The sequence below is a fragment of the Hetaerina americana genome, unplaced genomic scaffold, assembly GCF_022747635.1.
Source record: "Hetaerina americana unplaced genomic scaffold, ioHetAmer1.1.p SCAF_10, whole genome shotgun sequence".
Taxonomy (NCBI): Eukaryota; Metazoa; Arthropoda; class Insecta; order Odonata; family Calopterygidae; genus Hetaerina; species Hetaerina americana.
In genome coordinates this window covers 53,042,800-53,069,303 of record NW_027286070.1, presented here as the reverse complement: position 1 = coordinate 53,069,303, position 26,504 = coordinate 53,042,800, and the positions used below count along the sequence as shown (strand labels likewise).

At 35.6% G+C, this 26,504-nt stretch overlaps 1 protein-coding gene across 6 annotated transcripts in view; it reads right to left on the bottom strand.

The window, feature by feature from the left end:
* Positions 1-26,504, bottom strand: part of brp (ELKS/RAB6-interacting/CAST family member bruchpilot) — a 490,885-nt gene that overhangs the window by 76,469 nt on the left and 387,912 nt on the right. For all 6 annotated transcript variants that reach the window (XM_071598643.1, XM_071598644.1, XM_071598645.1 and 3 more), the window contains exon 3: positions 5,209-5,305. In XM_071598643.1, coding sequence (XP_071454744.1) covers positions 5,209-5,305 — 97 coding nt within the window. The remainder of the gene's footprint in view (positions 1-5,208; positions 5,306-26,504) is intronic.

Sequence of the window (26,504 nt, the reverse complement as noted above, 5' to 3'; positions counted from 1 at the left end):
TAAAAATTTGGGCCTCTCAAAACCTGAACTACATAGCTCAGGTGTGTATTAGCAATAATATTATATCATAATCACTTATGTGGTGAGAATCATGGGGTATGAAAAGAAATTTGCATTCCTCACTTATGGATTTCTCTGAGCTTTCATATATTATTTATCCAATGAGTCCTTTCACAGAGACTTTTTCCGCATTTAAGAGAATGAGAATATGCAGAGGAAGGAAAAACCTAAGGGAAAGTTTGTGAGGATGCTGACTGGGAGTAGATATTGAAGAGAAGAAAGAAATCAATAGGGCTTGGTAAAATACAGTGGTAATATAATTACTATCCAAAGTATGGTAACTATTAAATTTCTAAACTTAAATATAAAAAATAGACTTAACAATGTAAATTGGTATATGTAGATGAAAAATTAGTTTTCAGGGATAAGAGCAAAAAAAATTTGTTGCAAACATTTCATTTATGTTTTCTCTTCTACCTTTAAGAATTCTCTTATCTGATTTCTTTAGTTAATACATATACCTAATCAAACAGCGAGAATTAAAGGAAGTCCAGGTCTCTTATCACAATGGTTTCCTATATTTGAGGCAGCATGCTTTAATAGCCTGCCATCACTTCTTTCATTTCCAAAGTGATCCAGTTTTGGGAATCTCATGCACTATTTCAAATCAACACTTGAACCTGGATTTTGAGGTTTTTCAGCACAAGACAACAATTTGCCTTTGCAATCATGGATTGAATAATAGGAAAAAATCGGCATCTTGATTTAAGCAAATGTACTTTACGAACTGAATTTAGGCAATTTATTCTGCCCTTTGGATATTTATTAGACTCATGACAAAAGAATGTTTATTTAGCATGCCCAAACAAAAAAATTCAAATTTGTTATAGACTCCAGATTATGCTTCATATAATTTTTATGTGAATGCAGAGGCCTATAGAATAGGTTTTTTGAGTGAAAACCACTAAGTCATGCACATAGAATTGGCAGACTTATAATTATGATGATTTCTGAAAAATGATTAAGTGAAGAGTTTCCTGAATAAAAAAATTCATCATGATTAAGATGGAAAAAACCATTATACTCCATGATGTATGTTCGTATGATCACTGATCAAACTTAATTCAGTGATGACAATGAAATAACTTGAATTCAAGAATGTTAAGGAAGTGACCAACCAGAGATGCCAAATAAGAAAATTAAAAATGTTTGAGAAACCTTTCAAACAGGTTCTGGAAAGAGACATAGAAAAACATAAAGATAAGGGATAGCAGAAGAAAGCCAGAATATCAATTGTGGGTCACCGGCAGTTATAAAGGAAGTCATTGGTAAAAAACCATTATGGAGAAGCTCTGCATCATTGGGGGGTAGAAGCTAGTGGAAGAGAAAAGAAAATATGTTAAGCAAAGAAATCTGAAAGATAGCAGACAGAATAAAAATATGAGAAATAAAACTTTCAGGAAGGTATGAAAAGTTATAGAAAAGGGCTGAAAATTTTTGATGAAAAAGTGCAAAATAATCTTGCAGAAGAAGTTTACATAGCTTAAAAAATAGTAAGTGGTCACCTTAAGAAGCATCATTCAAGGAGGTTAACATGCAAAGCAATATGAAAAGAGTATGACAGAATTTTAATTACAGATGACATGAAGCATAGACAGCGAAAGGCATTTGGGCCAAGACCAGCTTATAAGGCCACATGAAAGAGTCAAACTCTACAATAGAAAATTTAGAAAAATTATCTGAAGAAAAATGCAAAGTGGATTAATGAAATAAATTTGATGTTATAAATAATGGGAGAAATTGATGCTGTAATTCAGGACTTATACATAAACAAAGATTCACAGACTTAATTATATACCCAAGGAATATAGAAAAAACGAAAAGGAAAATACTTAAGCCAAACTCTTCAGTAAGAGTAAGAGATCTTCAGTAAGAGATCAAATGGATGAATTAAGAGAATTATTACAATATCTGGTTGAAAACAGAAGTGTAAAGATAAATTTATTGGACACAATTTTTCCTGAATAAAACTTTGATAGTCAAATCAAATGAGAAGAATTACAAAGGATTACTCCTCCGGTAATAAATGAAAAAATCAATGGATAAAAATGGAAAGTTGTGAAATATGAATGCAAGAAAAGATTAGTCAAGAGGAAAGTTGGGTCGAGAGATACAATATATCTTGGAATGATAATTTACTACAAAAATATATAGCATACTTGGAAAGATACTTTCAGATGAAGTATTCTTCTATTAGAAAGGGCAATAACCAGAAATATATTACTACTTGGATTGATAATCATGGATGGAGTTTTATTTTAAAAAGAGTGAGGAATAAAAAGGAGTATCTAAATTTGTAGAAACCTTTACATAAGGTAAATTTGTACTGCAAAATGGCATTGATCCTCATTCTACCTGGGAGTTCTTCACTTTACTACAAAAATATATAGCATACTTGGAAAGATACTTTCAGATGAAGTATTCTTCTATTAGAAAGGGCAATAACCAGAAATATATTACTACTTGGATTGATAATCATGGATGGAGTTTTATTTTAAAAAGAGTGAGGAATAAAAAGGAGTATCTAAATTTGTAGAAACCTTTACATAAGGTAAATTTGTACTGCAAAATGGCATTGATCCTCATTCTACCTGGGAGTTCTTCACTTTACTACAAAAATATATAGCATACTTGGAAAGATACTTTCAGATGAAGTATTCTTCTATTAGAAAGGGCAATAACCAGAAATATATTACTACTTGGATTGATAATCATGGATGGAGTTTTATTTTAAAAAGAGTGAGGAATAAAAAGGAGTATCTAAATTTGTAGAAACCTTTACATAAGGTAAATTTGTACCGCAAAATGGCATTGATCCTCATTCTACCTGGGAGTTCTTCAAGGATGGGAAGTATAACATAATACTTCAGTATTAATATTTACACTTCACATCCTAATATGCGAGTGACCTCAAATAAGTCTCTAACTTGTACATACCTTAGCCACACCATGGCTTCAAGTGTTCCAGAGCATAGCCTCGACTAATGCGAATGCTAGTAAAACTCCAAATAGATGCCAATCACATAATTCTTCATTTAAATTAGCTAAGTAGATTTGTACCATGCTGTGAATACTAATTGATAAGTACAGATTTCAATTTTTAATCTATTATTATCAAGAAACAAAAGAATGATGCGAGACCTATAAAATGTATATAAGCAATCCAAATTTAGAACCGAGTGTAATACATTGTAATGAAAAAATCAACATTAATAATCCTACCTTTTTGTCTGAAAGAAATATGCAATATATATTGCATTTTTATAAAGAAACTAGATATACTATTTTATAAATTGTGTAGTAAATTATATGCAAATTTTCTCCTTTCTATACTAGATATTTTGATAACCTACAGATATGTAATAAAGAGGCTGATTTTTCATAATATAGTGTACCATATATGTGGCATGTATGTATTAACAAATATATTCTCTATTCAAATATATGAGACATAATTGGCATGAATATTTAGCACTATTTCATGGGGTGGTAATAATTTTAAATTTTCAAGGAAGAACACTTTACAAATTTGGATAAATTATTTTGAGATATTTTTATGAGTACACATTATGAAGTTATTAATGAAGGCTATCACAAATTATAGCCATGGAACTGTCACAATGGAATTAATATATAAATTGTCATTTCTCTAAAGATAAATCAAACATCATTAAGAGCATCAGGAGAGGAATTCTAGGGGCTTGGGGGATATGACTAAGTACAAAATATATCAAAGTGCACAAATTACATCAAAGATTAAAAATGAAAAGGAATGAGTAAAACTTAAAAGAAAGCAAAATATGATGAGGAAATCCAGTGATAGCTACTCCTAGCTAATGAATGGCAAATAGGAAAATGAAAAATAAGACAAACCTTTCCCTAAATCAGTTTCATGTTCCTCTTATTAATTATCAAGAACACATAATTATCTTTAGTGGTGGAAGATAATGGAAAGTGAATTTCATGTATCTCTATTCATAATAAAAAGTCAAAGGATAACCATTTTTAATAAGTGCTTGCTCATTTTACAATGAAATTATAATGAATTATGTAAGATTAACACAATCTACTTAGCCTATAGTGCCAACCAAATCAATAAAGAGTGATAAATGCTATATATATATATATATATATATATATATATATATATATATATATATATATATATATATATATAATATATACATATATATATATATATATATATATATTTATTTATTTATTTATTTATTTATTTATTTATTTTGAAGCCCACAAAATATTGATGACAGAAAAATTTACCAGAAATATTTTGAAATCCATTTTAAGTTTTTTATGTCCCAAGTCATTCCTCACAAAAGTATGATTTGGCACAAAAAACTTCAGGTTCTCTGGTAGGCACATTTTTCATTGAGTAAATTGTGTTAATGATTAACTTTAATAACAATAAACATAACATAAATAATAGCTAAACAGTTTCCAACACTAATCAAAAATGGGCTGGAATTGTAGCCCATGCCATTTCATTTAGTTAGGAAGTAAAGGGATTTAATTATCATCTAATGCAATTTGTGCAAATGGATTGCTTTGCATAAGGTGACGGTGTCTTCTTAAGTATTCAGAGATTTGAAAAACAAGACTGACGGTGTCAAATATGTGTTAAGCATATTTTTTTAGTCATAGGAATTTCTTAATTCAATAATTATTATACGCATATTTATTTCTTTTTATGGAATTTTTTAACAAAAACAACAAGAGCTTGGCCACAATATCCAAACTGTATGCTATAAATACATGGATCTTAAAATGAACTGTTCTTTCGAGTTCTTAGTTCTTAACTAAGAGCTTAAATAGTCATACATGCATACATGAAATTTCTGAATCAAAGGTCACTCACCTACAATGTCTGATAAGTAAAAATTAAAATATGATCAAGTTGCTATTATTTACCACTGCAGATGTAAACCAATGAGGGACAAAAGTTGTAATTAATAGTTGAAATTAAATGAATAAATCTGCTCCAAGCAATACTTTTATAATTTTTCCAGATTTAGACTCAAAATGAAAACCAAATCAGTAATATCAAAAAGAATAAATTAATACACCAGCATTCAATATTCCATTCTTATTGGTGGGAATTCCTAACAATTTTTTCAAATGATTACTCACCCACTCCTTTGTTTTGTAGCATCTCCAAGAGCTTTTTAATGCTTTCATCTCGAGCCTGAAGTGTCTGTTTCTGAGTATCTATCCTCAATTCCAATTCCTGTAAAACAAAATATAAATCATTATTTTTATTGTTTTCATATTGAGATCAATAATATTGTACACTAAAGTCAGGCTGTAAAATTTTACGCTTTCATTCACCAGCACTTAATTTTATTGATTTGGGGCTTTTAGTTTATCCCTGTTGTTCTTATGCTAAAATTACATTTTAGGAGTAAAAATTACCAGAAGAACCCAGAGCTTAATTAATAATTGATTAGGACTTGATGATTTAAAATGTTGCCTAGGCATTCTGTCATATATGAATACAGAAATAAAATATTTTTACAATTGATTGATCTACTAGTTAATATAATTTCACTACAGCAGGTAGGCATCTTGGTGAAAAGAAATTGTCGGTATACTATTCAGAAGCACCTACCCACCCTCAACACTTTGACAGTAGTTTGCAATAACACCAGGCTTAAGACAGATACATGTTTCACTTCAACTGGATGCGTTAAAGTACAATTCTCTTCTTATTCTACAGGGTTCGTCCGGAAAATAAGTGTACTGAGCTCAGGAAAAAAAATTTATTACACTTTTACATATCTTAAGCTAATATTCCTCAAAATAGGACCCTTGTGAGTCGATACACTTGTTCCAGCGGCGTTCCCATTCCTGGAACGCTCGCGCGAAGGCATCATCGGGAACCTCTCGAAGACTCGTCGTCGACCTCTTCTCTGCCCTCCACGAACATCTTGTGCCACCGAAAGATCATGTTTCTGGACATGGCTGACTCCCCGTAAGCCTGGTTAATCATACCGACAGTTTCGGTAGACGATTTCCCAAGCTTTACCGCAAATTTGATGGAATAACGCTGCTCCAAAAACCTCGGCATCGCGTTCCGTGACGTGGGTCGAAGCGTGGAGGTTCGCGTTAACAGAGCTCCTCACTACACCACAGCTCAGAGCCGACTGCCTTTTTCAGCGTCGCTTGCCAACATACCCCCCTCCAATCGCAGCCCGTCAGAGCGGTGCTGGGCGCGCCTGGAGCGGCGCGCCCAGCCCAGGAGTCAGTACACTTATTTTCCGGACGAACCCTGTATTTCATAGCTCTTCAATCCTCCAATGAGCATAACAATTGTGGCACAAAATGTCATTTATAGCTGCCCACTTCAAACAATGACCCTCGGTCTTCTGTCAGAGAACCAACCTACCTCCTATGGCTGGTATATAATTTCCTATTTGCTTACCTCTGCAAATATTTTTGTCTCACCTATCTCTCCGCACTCTTTCTACATGAACTATAAGTTGAACAAATCTCAGATTCATGAAGCTTAGAAGTATACTTCCCATATACTCCTCTAAGCTGCAGAGCACCGAAACAAAGTTTTGAATACACTTCGGTATTTACATTTTTATCCCCCTTGTTCCGATCAAGTTATGCAGGATAGCATGATAACATGCAGTTTGAATGCATGAGATATTTATGAAGTGGTGCCCGTAATAGCAAATCCAAATCCGGATCGAAACCTTTTTAAATCAACCGATCACTCAAAATCATTACACTATGCTCTGCCCTAATGTCTCAGAGGCCCATTTTAAAATTAAAGGGTTGACCTCCAAAGGAAAGACATATTACGAATATTAAAACAGTTTAATACGGAAGTAATTGCGATTTCATTACAAAAACGTGACCGGAAAGCTCTTGTACAGGAATGATGGACGAATTAAACTTATAGAGTCCCAAACACACACCAAACTGAATTTTTAATTGGATACCATTAATGTAGTTTCTTTGGAAACTTCTAAAAAATGCTTCGTCATACATGGAAACATATTCCATAGAATATTACATGAGGCTAATTGATCTTTCAGAAAAGTGTGTGTTGATTTAAACTTCAGGATTTTATCGCGCGTTCATTAAAGCAGTGGCTTGTGCATTATTTCGCGACTTTTCTTTCGGAAATCCTAAGTACGGTATCTCATTTTGTGGCAATAGGACGGAGCACGGCACGGCAGCTTCCCATGCTAGGGATTTGTATTTATTAAAAACCTGTAATTATCTGCTGCGCTACATATACCTCGTCACACAACGACAAACTTCCCTAGCGCTTTAGTTGGCAGCGATATATTAAAGTTCCAGGCGAGCTCACGGCAGGATCATTGCTGACCTCGGGAACACGATCTTATTTAGTCGGTCTGCCCACGGTCAAGGGCAAATACGACCGAGCATAGGGTTCCCTCAGACTTGTGGTATTGCGTCGTGTTTCTGTTCAGCATAATTTTGAAGTTCAGATCACAAAAAGTCCCCCTGCAAGCTAAAAATGCAAACAGGGAACTTGAAATGAAAAAAACGGAAAGGGCTTTGATTCTTTGACCTCCGCGAGCTTCAAAGAATGAGCCATTCTCAGCGGGTGCTCACGAAAAGATACGGATAGAGAAACAATTAAAGCTACTGTTTTCACTATCGAATAGCGCAGTCGTCTAAGTGGTCTACCACAGCTAAGTTCGAGGGACGCGGGTGGTTACAGGGGACACATCGGGTGAGGTGAGCATACGGGTTACCCGGCAAATAAAACTTGATGCATAAAAGAAAGAAACATGTTCTATTTTTCCACATTATCGGCCAACTTTCCTTTTAAATTATTTTAGAAATAAATCTCATTGCGGGATAGCAAACATCATAAGGTCCAGCTTCTGATTAGAAAATAATTAAAAGTGGATATTTCAGCTGGATGAACCCCAGGTCTAAAGTAATAACATAATCTTACGTTTATTTTCCTATGATAAAATTAAAAATTAGGAATATTCGTTCCTAGTTTTAAGTTTTATTAAAATACATGACATCCACGCTCGGGGTGGGATTCACAAACACACATCCCTTGAATTTAGGAGGCAAACGTTAATCATGCTGCAGATTTAAGGAAAGAGGTAGGGCACGTGATGAACACCTACGGGCGTGTGAGGCAACGGAAGGGGTCACACGAACGCTGTGTCACACGAACGTTGTCTTGAGAGTAAAATTGTGATTTATTAGCGATTTAAAATCCCTCATTACTGTGTCATACTTCACTTTACTGTACGGCACGTTAAAAACACCCGGAAAACCGATCTGCGGAATATCACACAACATCGTTGGGAGGAGAGTAGGTTCGAGTGAAAGTCAGGTGGGGGTCATGAAGTGGACCACAAATAGTCACATGATTATGGATGCACAATTATCTGGTGAGCGTGGCGTCTAATAAAAGAAAATAAATAAATCGTCGTACTCGGTATACATTTCTTCATAAAAGTTGGAATATTTCTTAATAAAAACTCTGACCTCAATCTTTGAATTGGCCAATGTTATCAGTTGCCTTAAGGACGAAAAAATCAGTAGTTATCTAAGACAAACAAATTAAAGATATTAAAATAAGCCAAGATTAATGATTTTCATTAAATACTCCAAATATTTGCCAACACTACGGTTGTTTTTCACCAAAAACTGCACTTCGCAATGCATTTTTCCAGTTATTCACCGGAAAATTTTCATTAAAAATTTTAAAACTTTGCAAAATCACAAAAATATAAAAAAGTTTACTTTGACGAAATAAAGAGTATGTTCCGAAAGTAATGCAATTATATTTTTAAAAGTAATTTAAAGAACAGATTTGCACCAACACTTTCTTTGAACCAAAGTAATTTAAAGAACAGATTTGCACCAACACTTAAAATTCTTCATTGCACTACCATTGGGCCTACACACGATTTCAGCGATTCTCCCATGACCGGTACGCGCCATTGAAGGCGTCTTCGGGGACCTCTCGCAAGGTCTTCGTCACGGCCAATTGGATCTCTTCTATGGATGAAAAACGGGTTCCCTTCAGGGCTACCTTAATCCGAGGGAATAAAAAGAAGTCCGCAGGGGCGACGTCAGGAACACAGGGGGGCAGAGTTGGTACCTGATGTTTGGCCAGGAACTCGCGGACTCGTCGCGCGTTGTCGTAATGGAGTTGCCAGGTAGCGGAGATGTCTTTTCTCGTCCTTTTCGGAGTCTTTCCAATACATCCACGCAGTAGGCAGGGTCAACTGTCTGTCCTTATGGACCACTTCTTTACTTTCGAAAAAGACGAAATGAGCATTGCTTTCACTATTGATTTGCTCATTCTTGCCTTTTTTGAGCTTGGGGGACTGGTCGGTTTGCCACTGAGAGCTTTGGCATTTTGTTTCCAGGTCGTAGTAAAAAAAATCCAGGTTTCATCATCAGTGAGGACGTAATCCAAATAATTAGGTTCATTTTCAATACGTTGCAAAAGTTCACTGGAAATTTCCGCTCGGTTGGTCTTTTGGTCGTCTGAGAATACCTTGGGCACGAGCTTAGCGCTGGAAACTTTCTTCATCGCTAAATCTTGAGTAACAATGTGAAACACAACACTAGACGAGAATTTCAGTTAATTGAAAACCATCTTGATACTCAATCGACGGTCAGAGTCCAACAATTGTCGGACACGAGCCATATTGTTGTCAGGTTTGCTGATTGACGGCCCCCCTGAGCGTTATTCGTCGCGAACCTCTTTCTAGGCCTCCTTATTAAACCACCTCGACACTTGTGAGTAGGACAGAGCAGAATCTCCTTCAGCCTCACAAATCATTTTTTTAGTCTCCTCAAGAGATTTTTTCAGGTAAGCACAAAACTGTAAAGTAATCGCGTGGTGTTGCTCGATCGTCAATTCAATTTTTTCGTGACACGGTCGGGGCGCAGAGATTTACAATAAATGACGTCCTACCTCTTCCACAGCTTAGAGAGCACTGAGATTGGTTTCGCGGCAAAGCTTAGCGTTTCGCCCCCACCTACCACAAGTAGTTTGATTTCAATCCAATCAATAGGAGCGGCGCGGGAAATTTAATTGCATTACCTCCGGAATGCACCCTGTACATCAGTCACTATATCAAATTTGTTCATGAGGCAGCTTAACTTGGGGGAAAAGAAGAAATACTTGACAGGTATATTGAAACACTTCATTAAACAGCTGAGCGAAACACACATTATATAATTCCTCTAAAATGTTGTCCTCTTTTGTTTCGGTATATAGAAATTTAGCAAAAGACCCGCCCGAAAAATATGACAATTATGGTACACGTCGTGGATGGTGGGTTCTGAATTTCATCTTGGAATTAGGTACAAATTTAAATCTAATTTGATGAGTTGAGCGTAATAGTTTTGTGCTTCCAAGAAAAAATGTAATTATATAGATGGCAATCAGAGATTTTGCTCCAATGTCAACGAAAGGAATAACACAAAACTAGTGACAAATAAAATGAACTTTTTCTGATATTCCAGCTATAATATTTTTTTCACTTTAACAAAATTACCAAATATTTTCCACCTGTTGCCGGCCGGATTCAAAGGTCTATTTTAAAATTCATTCATGATTTTTTCAGCCATCAGAGTTAAAGGATGCCTCAATGAAAACTCATCATAGTTAAACGAGGTTTTCCAACGGAAAATCTCTTGTCTGAGACATCTAAAAAATTCTCTTTCAAGAGGATAACCTTTTTCATGCGTTTTCGATTTTTGAGCCCTAATATATGTGTGGCTTTAACGAGATTTACGAGAAAATAAATTGCTTATGATTTAATATATCAAATAAAGGAAAGAGCTCGACTTACTAATTCTTGAGGCACATTAGCGGTAAAACTTGAATCCGAATATAGCATTATTTATACAATTATTGTATTAATATAGGAAAGAATTTTCAAGATTAATAGGCAATGAGCTCCTAATTGATTCCCAAAAATATATGTTCAGTTTAAGACATTCCAAACCTTGAAACGTCATTCACAAACGAGATACTAAGGATTATAGAAATATAATAAATTGAACTTGTATGTATAGATTAAGGTTGAAAGACATAGCATCACTCTTCTTCTCTTATTTATAAATCATTAATTACTTCTAGAATAAATTATTTCAAATTCAAAGCTTGTCACCTAAAATAGGGTACTGGGTAATGAAAAATGACAAAGGGAATTTATTATTATAAATTAACTTATAGATATATGAATTTAGTTATTATTAACTTAATTTTTACGATGAAATCGATTCAATAAAATAAAAATACATAATTTTTATGTGTATTATGGTAAGGCAATTGTAAGTTTTATATCAATATTTAAAGAGAGACGTAACTTCAATGCAAGTAAAAATAAATGACAGACAGAATGGAAAGATTAAGTAACGAACTAATTGGACATTAATTCAGTTTACAATATCAAACGAAGAAGTAACGTTAATTCATTTAAAAGGCAAGTAACCGAAGACAGGGGTGTTAAACTGTAAATATGCCTTTTGAGAATCACTGATGACCATAAAACTGTAAGCCGACAATTTAACAATAATGCTGTGAAAGATATTGGCATGAAAAGTTGTTTTCCAAAGAAAGTCTAAGTAAATCTGATCAAAATTCTTCTTCCAAACATCATTAACTCTGAATGATTTGCATAAACGAAAGAGCCATGTGGATTAATATATTTTCACCATTGACTGCTTTCATTTGTCTTGATCATTGATTTAAACTCTCAAGGTCGCGCAACTTTTACTCGCCGTTCTTAAGTAAAAGGAAAAAAAATCACCATGTTGCACCTGAACAAAGACCTCACCAACTGGACGATTTTTCTTGATGAATTACCCTGGTAATGTATAAAATGAAAAGAAAATAGTAACTCGGATATCTTGAGTCTGCGAAATTACATTGATTTTATTATTATTTACCTAACTATATCAAATCTAAATAAAATAAGAAATAAAAGTCACTAAGTTCAACAGCAAGTAGATACGTGAGCCTTTGGTACAGTTAACACAAAGTAACCAATTTTTCTCTGCGAACTTTCTCAGTGAACAGTACGTTCTGTCTAATACGGCAGAAAGAAATATCTTAGAGACTTTTAAGTTAAAATTATATATCTCAATTATTTCATACAATTAAATATCATTTTTTCGTATTTTTTCAACTTCATTTATTATCATGTGACATTCAGAACGATTCCCGTAGAGCATTCAATAACAAAGGAATCAGAGAAAAAGAAAAATAAATACAATAAAAATTTTGCTCTTGTGATAATTTTGCTTATATTTATTTTAACTACGGAATGCAGTCATTTTTTACTAGTGAGTGGAGGACTTAAATCGTTTGGCTGGGAAACATTACCTTCGTTTGTGTAGGAGTGGACACTACGTATGATGCGCCCCTCAGCCTATGCGAAGACTTAATTTACTGAATAGTGGGAACTACTTTCCCGTTCATTTAATGCTTAAATCCAAGCGAATTCGGTCGTCACTGATAGCCGCTGGCGAAAAGAACACAGCCATGGGTCATGGCATAACAAGACCGAGCAATTGGTGGCGCAATGGGGGTTGCCTACACCTATGGATACGGCAGGCCAAGAATTGCTTCGCACTGATTTGGCGGTGGGTGGAGAGAATACTGCTGCTGGGATAAAAATATTCATTTTTAGTACTGAATGTTGCTGTTTTGACAATTATTTTAATGTTTTTATAACCTTTTTATTATTTTGAGATTTCTGACGGTGAAATCGTTGTGAAAATATCTGTTGTGACCGTTTGTGAATGTGACAGCAGAGAGCTCCTCCATATGAGGCCGAATTTTCAGTTCCTACATACAGGTTTGTGATAACGGGTCAGTATAAGTTTACACTTGTTCGCCGTGTTGCAAATTATATCTTAAATGCATTTAGTTAAAGTTTTCACTCTGCAGGATACAGATCGCACTGTTTTTTTTCATGAGGATACCACATTTTTTAAGAGCCACATCAAGTTTAGCAATTGGTGGCATATTTTTTTTCGATCGTGCCCTATTCTCTTGAAAATGTGTTTCTTTTCTTAATTAGTCACTGCTGTTCACAATAACAGGAAATTTCGACCGATAAAGCGAGAAATAGTAAGTTTATCCCGAAATAGTAAGTTTTAAAAACTGTAGCTCATTTCCACCTATTTTTACTATTTTTCGAGGTAACAAGGATCATTTTACGATGTTTTCATTAAAATAAGTAGAAATTAAAATCACTGTCCCACGATTTTGAATCATTTTCTCTGCCTTTATTCAGACCCATCTTCTTCTTCATCGCCTCTTTTCGAAATACTAATGATTCAGTCGTACCCTTTCACGAGGGACTTAAACAATAATTGTGCTTGTTTTATGCACATGTACAATATTAATTTTTATATTACTTTTTATTCAATTATCAACAAATTTTCTCATTTATTGTTAACTTGTTATACGTAATAGTGGCACAGGTTATAAATTCAAATGCGTAATCATAGAACGGGAACAGGTTTTTAAGAGCGATATCATGAACAAACTAGGTGGATCACTGCTAAGTTGTATTTTTCACTGCTCACTGTTGCCTACATTAAATAGTGACCCTAAATTATTTATTTGAAAAATTTAAGTATAAACCTGAAGTTTTTCAGCCACTGCGTACAACAGCGTACACAACTAATTCTAAAGAACTGCGGGAGATGCCGCGACAGTAATTTTTAACGGATTCATCTACTACATGTGTATTACACTCTGAAATTGTTGCATTTTAAAACAAAACTTATGTTTTTTTCAGTTGTATGGGTCGAACATGGTTGTAATCTCCAAAATGACTAAAAATTATTCGTTCTCCGTATTATCCAAATGTCATGAAATTTATTATATTGAGCCAACTTGAGGCTAACTTTCGAAATATAAAGAACATATGCAATAATATATATTTGATAATTTGATCTCACATTCGGGAAAAAATATAAGATATGTATATGCCATATATTTTTGTAAAATATGAGATCAATTTCCTATCTCATACACTCGAAGGAGGAAGAGGAATAAAATGATGCAAATACAGATGTCTCCGGGACCAATAAATCAACGTCTCCACCTCATATCAATCCCTGGAACTAAGAGATCAGCAGGAGATAACGGGCAAAATACTAAAAGCAGAAATTTACCAACATTTAGCTTCCCAGGAGAGAGCATTCTACAAAGAGAACGTTTGACAAAAGCTGTTTCTGAGGGTGTGTAAGACATTATCATACACAGAGATCCAGTAGAGAAAAATTATATCTTAATAGTTTCAAAAATTCGTTAAAAGGATCAAAAATACAGGTATCCACTTGAATCAGCCTCTGAGTCCGTCCAGATGGGGGTGAGTTAATGGTAGTCATGAGAAAGATTCGTAGGAGGATAAGGAAAACACAATCTAAATTATCTTGTGACCACTTGCATTCATTTTTAATGTTCAACATTTCTAAATCAGCTCTGTGTCGAAATACTCAAGTAATTTTTCAATTCAAAAGTGTTGCCGTATTTAGCTTCCGTGTCTTGATCAAATTTACTTTTATTTTGCTGCTTCGAGGCTCCATTTTTCTCACGTCAAGAGAACGTGATCAAAGTGAAAAACTCAAAGGAACAAAGAAATAAATTTTAGTGCTCTGATAATTTCTTATCTCTACTACACTACGAATCTACATATTTATGATTAATAAAGTTGCAATATAGGAGAATTATAGTAGCTACAAATGCTCTAAAAAACCACAACAAAAGTTAATGCATTTTCATATCAGCTGTACACTTATGAAATAAAGATTTATCCCGAATAGCTATCGACAATATGCGGCACATAACCAATAGTCTTAAATGAGATCGTGAGGCGTGAGTTTCGGTTGAAAAATAATTTTGATGAAACGTTTAAGGGCCACATGAACAATTATGCAATAAATAATTTCGTTTCGTAAAAAGGTGTGACCAGGGTAGATATTTTTATAAAGGATCCCATCTTAGTAGTACCATTCATATGTGGTACCATAGATAACTAATTTTACGATACAATAATTCGCTTAGTTGACACTGACTCAAAGAGGTTCACAAGACTCGTAAAACTCCATTCAGAAATACTCAAAAAAATTATAAATCAAATGTCGTTGACTATTGATAGCGACTGGTCATATTTTCTGTAAGATTTTATCGAAGTATACAGAGTTTTTTTAAGCGAAATTAAAAAAAAGTAACGGCCGCCTTGGGGAATTTCAATATTGCAGCTAGATAATCTCTGTTCACGTCCTCCATTAAGTTTGAAATAATCAGGCGATCGAACGGCCGTCTCTCTGTCGTCATCTTTTTTCTTTATGATCGCAGACATAACTAACGGCGGGCTCGAGATTTATAATTTGGCAAAAATAAAAATCTGAATTCGGTTATCCTGCACGCAAATCCCGTTCCCCGTAATTTAATTGGGGGGGGGGAAGAAATTCCGAAAAAGAAAATCCATAAATAATGCACGGGGAACTGTGACGCCGTTTCTGAGTAAGTTTTCATTCGGCGTAATTTCCATTTAATGATTCGGACGTTTTAATGGCGGGATGGCCCACCGTTTCCTTATATTCCCGCCATTCCGCCCGCCGTCCCTCGATTTGGAAGGGACGGTTTACGGCTTACCCCATCCCGATCCTCTCGACTCCTTGCACGAGGTTCGTGTTGAAGGAGTCCCAAAAGCTCAGGTGACGCCAAGTGCGTGGAGGGAATCCACGAACCCAATTGTCAACGGGACCATTTCGTAGGTGAGCAGTACGGCACCGGGCTCAGAGTGCACGATCAATTGAGGAAAAGTATCAATTATCGATCGCTTGAATGAAACCCAATGTTTTACTCAAACTGTGAATACGGTCATTTTTGAAATTCTATAGGACTGAGATAATTTTTCTCCGCCCTAAATAACCAGAGAACTCTCTAGCCATTGAAACGACAACATGAATAATATTTTCCCCTTTCCTCAATTCTCGGTGCGCTAGTTTGAACATGACACTACTTTCACCACAAATACGTGACTTAAGGATATTATCTAATACATATATTGGACATTAATTACACATTTATACGTCACATAGCGTATCACGCCATTACATAACACACGTAAGCACTTTTATTGAGCACATGTAAGAACTTTTCTTTGATTTCATTTTTATATTAGTTGATTTATCTTGTACATTGCCAATACAAATTTTAAATATTCATCGACCGAGAAGTTAAATGTGCATTGAATTTTTCATTTCCGACGATATTTACTTGGTTTGATAAATCGGTTCTAAGGGAAAGATGCACGAAACATTTTAAAGTTTAAAGGCAGGGTCAAACATTTGGAGTTCAGCTATAATAGTATGTTCATTTGCATATTATGTAAATATAACAGGACGACTGAAAAAAGAGAGATACATAAAAGGCTAATTTCGTTAAATCTTGACGATCCTAAAAAGTAATCCTAGACCAACTACTTATTGTTGAGACTGACATACCAGATGATATATTTTCCCATGAATGGAATCCTAACATTCATCGGCAGCTAAATCATTTCCACATGAACGTAAAATTTTAGTTTTTATTCAGTCCTTATAATTCACCTTTCCTTGCCATCCTTCTCGTATTAGTTCTAATCAAATATCCGTTGTAAAATCGAAAACCATATAAACGCAGGATTGGGGCAAAGGTTTTTCGAAAATATATAAAAACGTGATACTCAGTGACATATGTCATATAGTTGACAAATGGACGTCTTTATTGACGTATGCGCTACCCGGGGAAGATATCATCTCGTGTTTTTTTAAAGAGCTATTAATAATATTTAATACCTTTGATACAATATCCCTCCTATAAGGATGGACCATCTCCACTTATCAAATATTGTCCCAAGGCCTCCAACTTGGCTCTTTCAAGCGCCTTTTACCTCAACCACGTGCCATTTATCGTAGAAGCAACAAAGAGAGGACTAAGTCATGCCTCCATCCCAAGGGTACCCTCAAAGGAAACCAAAGGATGTGGTTAGACCAAAACGATGGGGCGTCGAGGGTGTCCGGACACCATGGGTAGGGCCGGTTTAACTCTAGGTCAAATTAGATAGTCGTCAAGAAGGACGGCAAACTTGAGGACACGCATGAAATGCATGTAAAAGCCAGAGGTGGCACCTCCTCTTAACTCCAGGGAGACCTTCCTCGCCGGGTAAAAAAAATCACTTCCCGCCGTCGCTTTAATTCCCTCTGCCCCTAGGGACTCTAGGCTGATGGATTTCCTAGGGCGCCCCATGCCCCGGACCCAACTACGGGCGGGTACAAAGGCCAATTTTCGATCGCCCCTAGCGATCAAGGATTGACCTCTATGTATTTGTCAGACGTTGGGTTCTCCAATACCTCTCTCGCACATACACCCTGAGGAGAAAATTCCACGTCTTTGACATTTAAAGAAAACTATATACTAGATATAGTTCATGCGTTATCGTAAAGTATATACTATATATAGGAAGCTAAGATTAGCAGTCGAGCTACGAATGATCTAACGAAAAGTCTACGAATGAGCTACTTTCGGGTCCAATTATAGCAGTCAGAACAGTCCGATTAGATTAATTTGGAAGTATTGGTTGATGAAAAACTTGAAATCACTGCTCAACCCACTCACTCTGCAGTTATAACGTGCAAAAATTGCCAAGCGATTAAGCAATACCAACTCCAAACCCTTTAGCAACATTGACGCGAGTATATTTGTTCGAAATCATATCGAAGGCGACCGTGAATGTTTGATGCAAAAGAAAATTCGGATCTTCGACATCGCACTTTATAACGTTCGAAATATCTGTGGTCTTCTTTAAAGAAACAGTTTCGTCAAACGAATAGAGGGGAAAATATTAAAACGAAAAATTTAAGAAGGGTTGTTATTTTGATCTGTCATCTTGAATATACCTCGAGCGTTTGGAACAGGGCACGGAAAAATTCAATTTCCAAATTGAATAAAGCACAAAGGAAAGCTGCCCAATTCGTATAAAAATTGTCTCGAATAAATAAAAAAGGCCACATGATTATTAAAAAACCTAAACTGGAAGCAGCTATGGTGACTAATGTTACATGCTAAACTTGGCCCATTTTAAGAATACAAGCGAAAAATATATTGAGGCAACACCAAAGACAAAATTTTCGCATTATGCAGGAGTGAAAGGCGAAATTGCAATGATAATTTTAAAGAAACAAACTGGTACGAGGAATCTTTTTACTCATACCATATCATATTAGCGATCCAGACTATAATTCTTCGAACAGCAAGAGATATTTTGGGGTGTAGCTCATAATGTTTTATTGGCTAACGATATTTTTTATCCTAACCATTCCCTCCACCTCCATCTGTCAACACGCCAAAGTCTATTTCCCAGACCCTTGATTAGTAAGGCAGAAACTTCGTTGAGGCCGTAACGTCTTCCTTAATATTAACTCCTTCAACATATTAAATTTCGATTCACTTGTACTCAGACCCATTGGTCCCATAATTAATTTACTAGAACCCCCTGTCACAATCAGATAACTCCTTCCTCCTCCCTTCCAAATTTCTGACGCTAGGGTTTGAGAATTTAATAATGAATATCTGATGATCTCACGAAATGACGAAACCTGGGTCGTGACAAATGCAAGGAGTGGTAAACCATGTTACTTTATGTAATTATAATATGAAGATATTCCACCAAGACAGCTGATATCTTTCAGTTGAAAAAAGATTCAAGCAAAGAAAGTTTATCACAGTGAAAATTTCACTCAACACCTCTTAGTTTACTTCGTGCTTCCTTGTCGGTGTCACTACAGTCTTATAAATCATATTTTACAATTCATTAATGTATGATGAAACAAGAAAATGAAATTCTCCAACCAACTAACATTAAGGAATCATTAAAGCGATGCCTTGACTTTTGTAAGACTTTATCCTTGCAACTTAGAATTTTTGTATTTCAGTAAATTTCTCTTAACTTGGGCTTACCACTTTTCCGAAGTCGGTGAAAACTTTGATTATATCAGTGGCAGGTATCCATTTTTAAGGGCTGCGAATGAAAACTATCTGACAAACCCGATGCAAAGAGTCATCAAAAAAGATATTTAAAATGTTTTACTTAAAATGCATTTTCATGCATATTACCGATGTTACGATTTTTGTTAAAATACCAACAAAATTTTTAATTTTACTTTTACGTTTTACAAATCTTTTTCACATGGCACCATTTGCCAGTAGTCTACTCACTCTACATTCTACTCACTACGCCCTGCCACAATTTGCAGGTCTCGATGGCGGTGAGGTAACTACATAGCCTGCTAATCCATAGACTGTAGGTTCATTTTCCAGCTAATAGGGTTTCCTCTATTTAGAGTTTTTTTGCATGGTTTTGTCCCTGCTGTTACAACTTCTTTAGCAAACTTATATTAATCCCAAATTGCCCGTTTTCGGACTAGTCGTTATATTAAATTTGCAACAGGATGTTATATCTACTTGGTGAATTTAAATGTTTACACATTTTGTTCAGCTGAAAGCCTCATTGAGGTACTTTTGATAGGATTCGCTTCATTCAAAGGCTTTGGGCCCAATCGGCTCACTTTGGGCGCCACTGACTTTTATATTATTACTCATGGTTAGATGTGCGGCACGTAGCACGGGTCCCGAGTTGACAGGGCTTCACGGGTGCGTAATCACGCACGGCATGCCATCCACTTCGGAGAGGCGCCTCTGATGAGGAGAGAGGGAGAAAGGGGGTGGGTGGGGGTGAGGAGGGTGGCGGCGGGAAAGGGTCCGTGATGATGGGCCGGATTGCCGCCTTTATTATTCGACGGCACGTCATCGAGCGGGCGAAGGGAGAGGCAGGGAACGGGGGACGGAGAGGAGCGGAGTGACGGAAAGGGGAGAGAGGGGGGGGGCTCCGTTATTCGCGCTGTGTCACCCGGGGTGGGAAGGGCGGGATGACTTCCATAATCGAGTCGCGGCGATGATCTTGGATGGATTTCGACGCGATCGGCGACCGTGAGAATTGGGAATGGTTATGAAACCAATTAGTCGTCGCCTGGCGCAGCCTCTGCTGCTTCAGCGGTTAAGGCTCGTTTGCATCCGAGCGGGGAGACCCAAGCCACTTCCCAAACGAGTTATGCGGCCCGCGTGACCCTCGGTAAGGGTAGTGGGAGGGGGATGGATCCCGTAGGACACAGCTAAATTAACAAAAAAAACAAAGGAGCACATCCATCAAAGCGAGAGCGGAGAGGTAAGTAAAGCGGAGGAACGACAAACCATGCTCGGGATGAGAAAAAAAAGCAAAAATGACAGCACGACGGTGATAACCCGAGAGAGCGCCCCAAATCACGGGAAAATATCTTGCGGAGGTAACAATGATTTCCCGCCACGGGCTCACCACTTTTGGGTTGCGGAATTAACTGAGCAGTTAAGCTTATCGTAGGAGGTCCAAGTTAACGTGGGGTGTGCACAAATATTTTGAGAAGAAAAAGGTTTACCAAAGCATAAAGTTTGAAGAAATGGGCATGAAAAGCAAGAGTTTATGGGAGAGATACACCCGAACATGCGATGATATTTATCCCATGACAAAATTCGCGGAAACTTATTTTGGGAAAGAAATAAGATGTTTTCATCGAAAAGGTTCCACGCATGCATGACGCTCTCACAAAGAACAACTTACAAATAAATAGATCCTTAAAAATTGCAGGGAGATCCTAACTTGGAACTAAAATGGTTATACTTCAACGTCTACAGAGAAATAATGACCATTATACAGTAAGCAACAAGGCAACACACCCCCAAGATGTGATTCATTCTTGCATTGACGTAAGAATATGAAAAATACTGATGCGTAACACATACTCTTTTATAATTTATTTCATGTTGAAGTAATTGTGTTTTTACAAAGCCAGCCAGGGCATTTACAAGGTCTGTTGTGTACTTCTGTCATACTTTTGGTTATCACATTCCGCTCTGAAACAACACTATGTTTTAACTATCTTCCGGGAGAGAAAAAAGATAGAATGAAAAAGTGTGTGAATCTCTTAGAGGTTCATGTGAAAGTGAATATGAGCGGAGTAAATAATGGCGCTTCTCCGACTCAATAAATATCTTTAAAACCAACCTATTTATTTTAGTTAGAAAAACCAACTCGATAATTGTGATGCGTTAATGTGAATTCTACGACTGATGAATATTGGACAAATTATTGCCGAATTTAGTTGTACATATAATAAAAAGGTGCAGATAGAACACAAAAATAGAGGTGAACTTGTGCTGGTAAACACCAGCATGATGAAATATTTAAATGATTCTAAACCATTGAACATATTTAGATTGTAGACGCCACTTTCAAGTTAGAAGATGGAGGTTTTGGGTCATAGACAGGAAGGTTCACTTGATAAGTCATGTTCATATCTCTTTCGATAACTCCCAAATTTTTGTAAGCTCTTATTTATGATATAAAGAATTACTCCACTTAATTAATGTACCAAATTATCTAAAACCAATTAATTTGAATAAAATAGATGGCTACAAATAAGATCTTACTGAGTGAAACTGCACTCCATTGCTTCCAACATGCTCCTCCTTGGCAAATTGTGGGAATTGAAGTGTCAATATTAATAAATGTACTGATAATCATTCTGATGGTTACATTTTCACATGCAAATAAATAGTTGTTGTACTACCAGAGGCATCGCAGTGCTTGAGCAACTTGTACAACTTCCATTTAGCATCAAAATCAGGAGCACCCTGTACGATATGAGACATTCCACCTTTCTGATTGAAATAGACTTTATTAAGAATTTTGTTTTCTCTTCGATTAATTGGATTTACACACAATCTACAGTGAAAACATCTTTGAAATACACAAGTATATCCCTTCCTCCCAGTTTTATAATTCTTAATTTCATTATTCGAGTTCAAAATATATTCTAAAGTTAATTCCATATTTAATTCCATTCCTAAGAAAGTACGAATAATGCTCAAATGTTGATTTAATTAATTTTTAAACAACTGTAATCAATGGGGATTACCTCCACGACAGAATTATTTCAATTGCAACCTCAGTGTTTTCATATGTATTTAGGTAATCTATTGGCTTAAAATGAATTGATTGCATAACGGATAAATTAAGCCGATCATATTCCAGCGCCTATGAAGCTCTTGAAATGTCGGTATTAGTCATAACACCACGTAAGATTTGGGTGATCCGGAATAGCTACATAATAACAGATCATTTTTCTCTGAGCTAAGCCCATTAAGTCTCAGCCGACTTTATACACGAGCACATAAACAAAATCTAATTGCTTTTCCCTTATTAAAAACTTAATGAGAAATGGTGAAAGTAACGAAGTCAGCGATCCCTTCCCTATCCTTAAAGCAGGTTATCTTCACGCACTGAAAATGGTTAGCAACTTCATGGTTGGCCAAATTCATATTGGGTCGAGGGTAGTCAAAATTTTATCACGGGAGTTAATAAGGCGGCCTCATTCGTAGGCCGTTGAATGAGTATCGCGCTATGGCTAGTTATTTTTTTATGGCCGAAAATGAACAGCTTGCAAATATAGTGCAGTACTAGTTTCGTTAATAGTGAAAATAATATCACATTTAATTCACTCTTACGGCATTCATATGCGTAAGTACTATATGTACATTGTCTACATAGGGCAATAAAACGGTTTACCTGATTACAACAATCGATTTAGAAAATATATACAAAAATAAGGTACCGTATTAAGCATTGACATTGCATATTCATTCATCATACTAACCGTTCCACGTGAAATTATGGCTATGATTTTAACTGTTACGTATCACATAGTTTCAACACTAATGTCAAAAAATAAAGTGTGTTTTTTGAACTTGAACACTTGTGAATGATAGTAGACAACAACAATTATAAGACTCTCACATAAATAATTTAACCAATAAACTTTGTTACACAATAATGAGATTGGAAGCATTAAGCCTCTACTCCCTTTTGAGTGTGAGATAACTATACTTTACTTAAATTGAGTCTAGCAAAGATGTGGAATTCAAATATGGGTCTTAATTATAACTATTACGTGGATAAAGTTGAGAAAATCCAATGGAATTCATTTAAGTTTATTTTGTAATCAAACGACTGCCATATAGATAATAATAAATTGTCCAAATCCAAAAATTATTATTACGCAACATTTCTATAATGAAGAATTTGGAAAATCTGTTGATGTAAAATACGAGTACAATATGAGGAATAATATCCTTACAGTACCCAGAGTATATATCGAACGTGGTAGGTGGTAAAACAACCTCAACACTCATCTGAAATTTTTTAACAAATATTGAAACGAAATTGATATCTAATGATTGATGGTAATGATAAAAAATCCAGTATTTAATTGCCTGTGACAGATATTTTACACACGCGCATATGCTATTGATTACTAAACTGTATTCGTGGATCACTGGTCAAAGCATAAGTCACAGCTACATGCACTGCTACTAATTTTTTGACTACCCTTGTAATGAACACAGTAATCAACCCGAAGGTCGGTTTAGTAGGTGATGGTGGAGTTCACCCAGTACTAAGCCCTATGCGGCGTGTGAAATTCACACATCAGGGTAGGGGGGCCAGTTCCTTTCCCTGTACCCTTGTAATATAAATGTTTAAACATGTTCCGTTGATAGGTTCCGCCAGGGTTTTCCAACTCTTTGGAAAATTAACGCATTTGGTATCTTTTCTAATATATAAAAACTCCATAAAATAATATATTATACATTTATCTGCGTTTAGGAAGTTTATACGTCTACATCCGAAACATGTTGTTGGGAATAAAAATGTGCTAAATTACATAAATGGGGAGAGTAAATATGTTACCTCAAGGTTACTTGAATTAATCTAGATACTCAGGAATGTTTAATTTAAAATTCCACATACCAACTGCCGTTACTAGTAATTTTGTTCACTTTATTTATGTAATAAATTTAATTTAGTAAAAAATGTATACTAATGTTATTATTTTCACACCATGTGAATCTTTGGAACAAGAGAAGAGACGCTCCACAATGTGAGCACAGAAATTAATCGTAGTTCGGTTGCTTACTGAACACATTGAAATAAATTGGTATGGATACAGTTATTACCTTGAAAAAGAGCTGAGCTGTGGAAAAAACTAAATTTGGAATTTTCACGTGCTTAAGAGCAATCAATGAGCGAGATATGGATGAGTTGCCATAAATTGTTCTTAAAGGAATTGATTATTTTATCTAGTAGATGACATTACTACAAAGTGATAATATTGTGACTATATATACATTTAGAAGTATCCTAGCTCCTTAGGAAAATATTTAAATGCGTAATTTCGAAAATAGTGTAACTTAATTAGAAAAAAATGAATGGTAAAAATTATTGGAGCTGATTTTAGGTTAGACACACTAGATACCACTCGAAGTTTGTGTATCTAAATAACCATTTCTTGTACATTTTCATTACAGGAGACAACGGAGCAATTTAAATGGAGTCGCATTCATTGTTTCAATATTTTAATAATAATTTAATTAGAAATATGCTGTTTTGCCTCAAATATAGCTCACATCTGCCAGATATTTGACCTTTTACGGCCTGGAATAGCGTTACCGTCTTAGAGAACCGTGGGACAAATCTCTGAATCTATTACTTTCGCCACTTTGCATTTGTCTTTAATATTACCTTAAACATTAATAGCTCTTTTTGATAGAAGTGAAAGTTTTTTGAAGAACGTATGCACGTGACTTCCATTGTTTGAATAATTGAGACTATATAGTAACACTAAGATCGTTTTACGGTGATATTATGAAAACTAAAGCTTGCATATTGAAATTGATATTTTGAACTTTTTGTAGAGCAAACCATGTTGGTGTCTTTTACGGGCAAATCCACTCCCGGATGCAGATACCTGCGGTACGTGAAGTCGATATGTATTTGAGGATCGAAAAAGTGAGAGCCTTACCGGTTAATTCGCTCGTTGAATATTTTAAGGATTTCCAATAATAAATTAATAAGTTTTCGTGGACCTTGATGAAACGTAGAAATTGATAAAAATCACCAATCATGCTCCAAAGATGCCAAACCTTCCAATGGAATTATTTTCAGCACTTTCGGTAATTAATTAATGCATATGGTCATTAAAATTTGGACAGTCGCAATTTCTGCTTAAGCTATTAATTTTAGCTTATTAACTTTCTTATAGCCTTAAAAATTGCTATCAGGTTTCAACTTGGGTTCTCAACACCCCTATACTTTTGTATGAAAGCAAAAGACTTAGCAATCTAACTCCTAATTTAACTTCATTTGATCGAAACAAAAATATTTACCAAGTATCGCTAACTAAATATGGAAGTTATAATTCAACTTTGATTGAATAACTTATTAGTGTGCTACTGGAAGTATTAATTATAACTAATGTTGGAACCGAATCATCTAGTATGTAAAACGACATGGCATATAATACTGAGACACCAATCACAACCAAAGGCTAATAATGTGTTTATATTAATACTAAATAATGTATTGAAATCCAGCATTATAGCTACACTCTATTAACCAGAAATGACCATATCGCTGACAATAATTTTTACATAAATGTACTTAATGTACTACCTTGATCAAAAATTTCCCGGAATTTATTCAGAAAATTAAAAATACAAGTTTATTCATCTAAATCTATATTGTCCCCTTCAAAGTAATCCCCATCGACTGCAACACACTTATGCCAGCGCTTGATCCAATCCTCGAAACATTTTTTATATTCGGTTTTCGGTATGTCCATCAGTGCTTCCTGCGATTTTTCCATTACTTCCTCTCGGCTGCTAAAACGCGTTCCCCGTAATGGTTTTTTAACTCGATTGAACAGAAAGAAGTCACAGGGAGCCAAATCAGGTGAATTCGGTGGCTGTTGGATGGTATTTGTTGCATTTTTCGTCAAAAAATTACGAATAATGATAGCACTGTGCGACGGTGCGTTATCATGGTGCAAAATCCACGAGTTTTCTGCCCACATTTCTGGTCTCTTTCGGCGAATTGCTTCACGCAAACGCCTCATAACGCCCAAATAATACTCTTTGTTTACTGTCTGGCCTTCTGGCAAAAATTCATGATGCACTACACCGTTGTAATCCATGAAAACCGTCAGCATTGCCTTCTTTTTTGACTGAAAACGACGTGGTTTTTTTGGTCTCGGCTCATTTGGTGAACGCCATTCACTTGCCTGATGTCTGGATTGCGTGTCGTACTCATAAACCCACGTCTCGTCTCCAGTAATGATCCTTTTGATGAATGTGGGATCGGATTCAGCCTCGCAAATCATGTCTTTTGCGACGTCAACACGGTCTCTTTTTTGCATGAAATTGAGGTCTTTTGGCACCAACTTTGCTGCTACACGACGGAAAC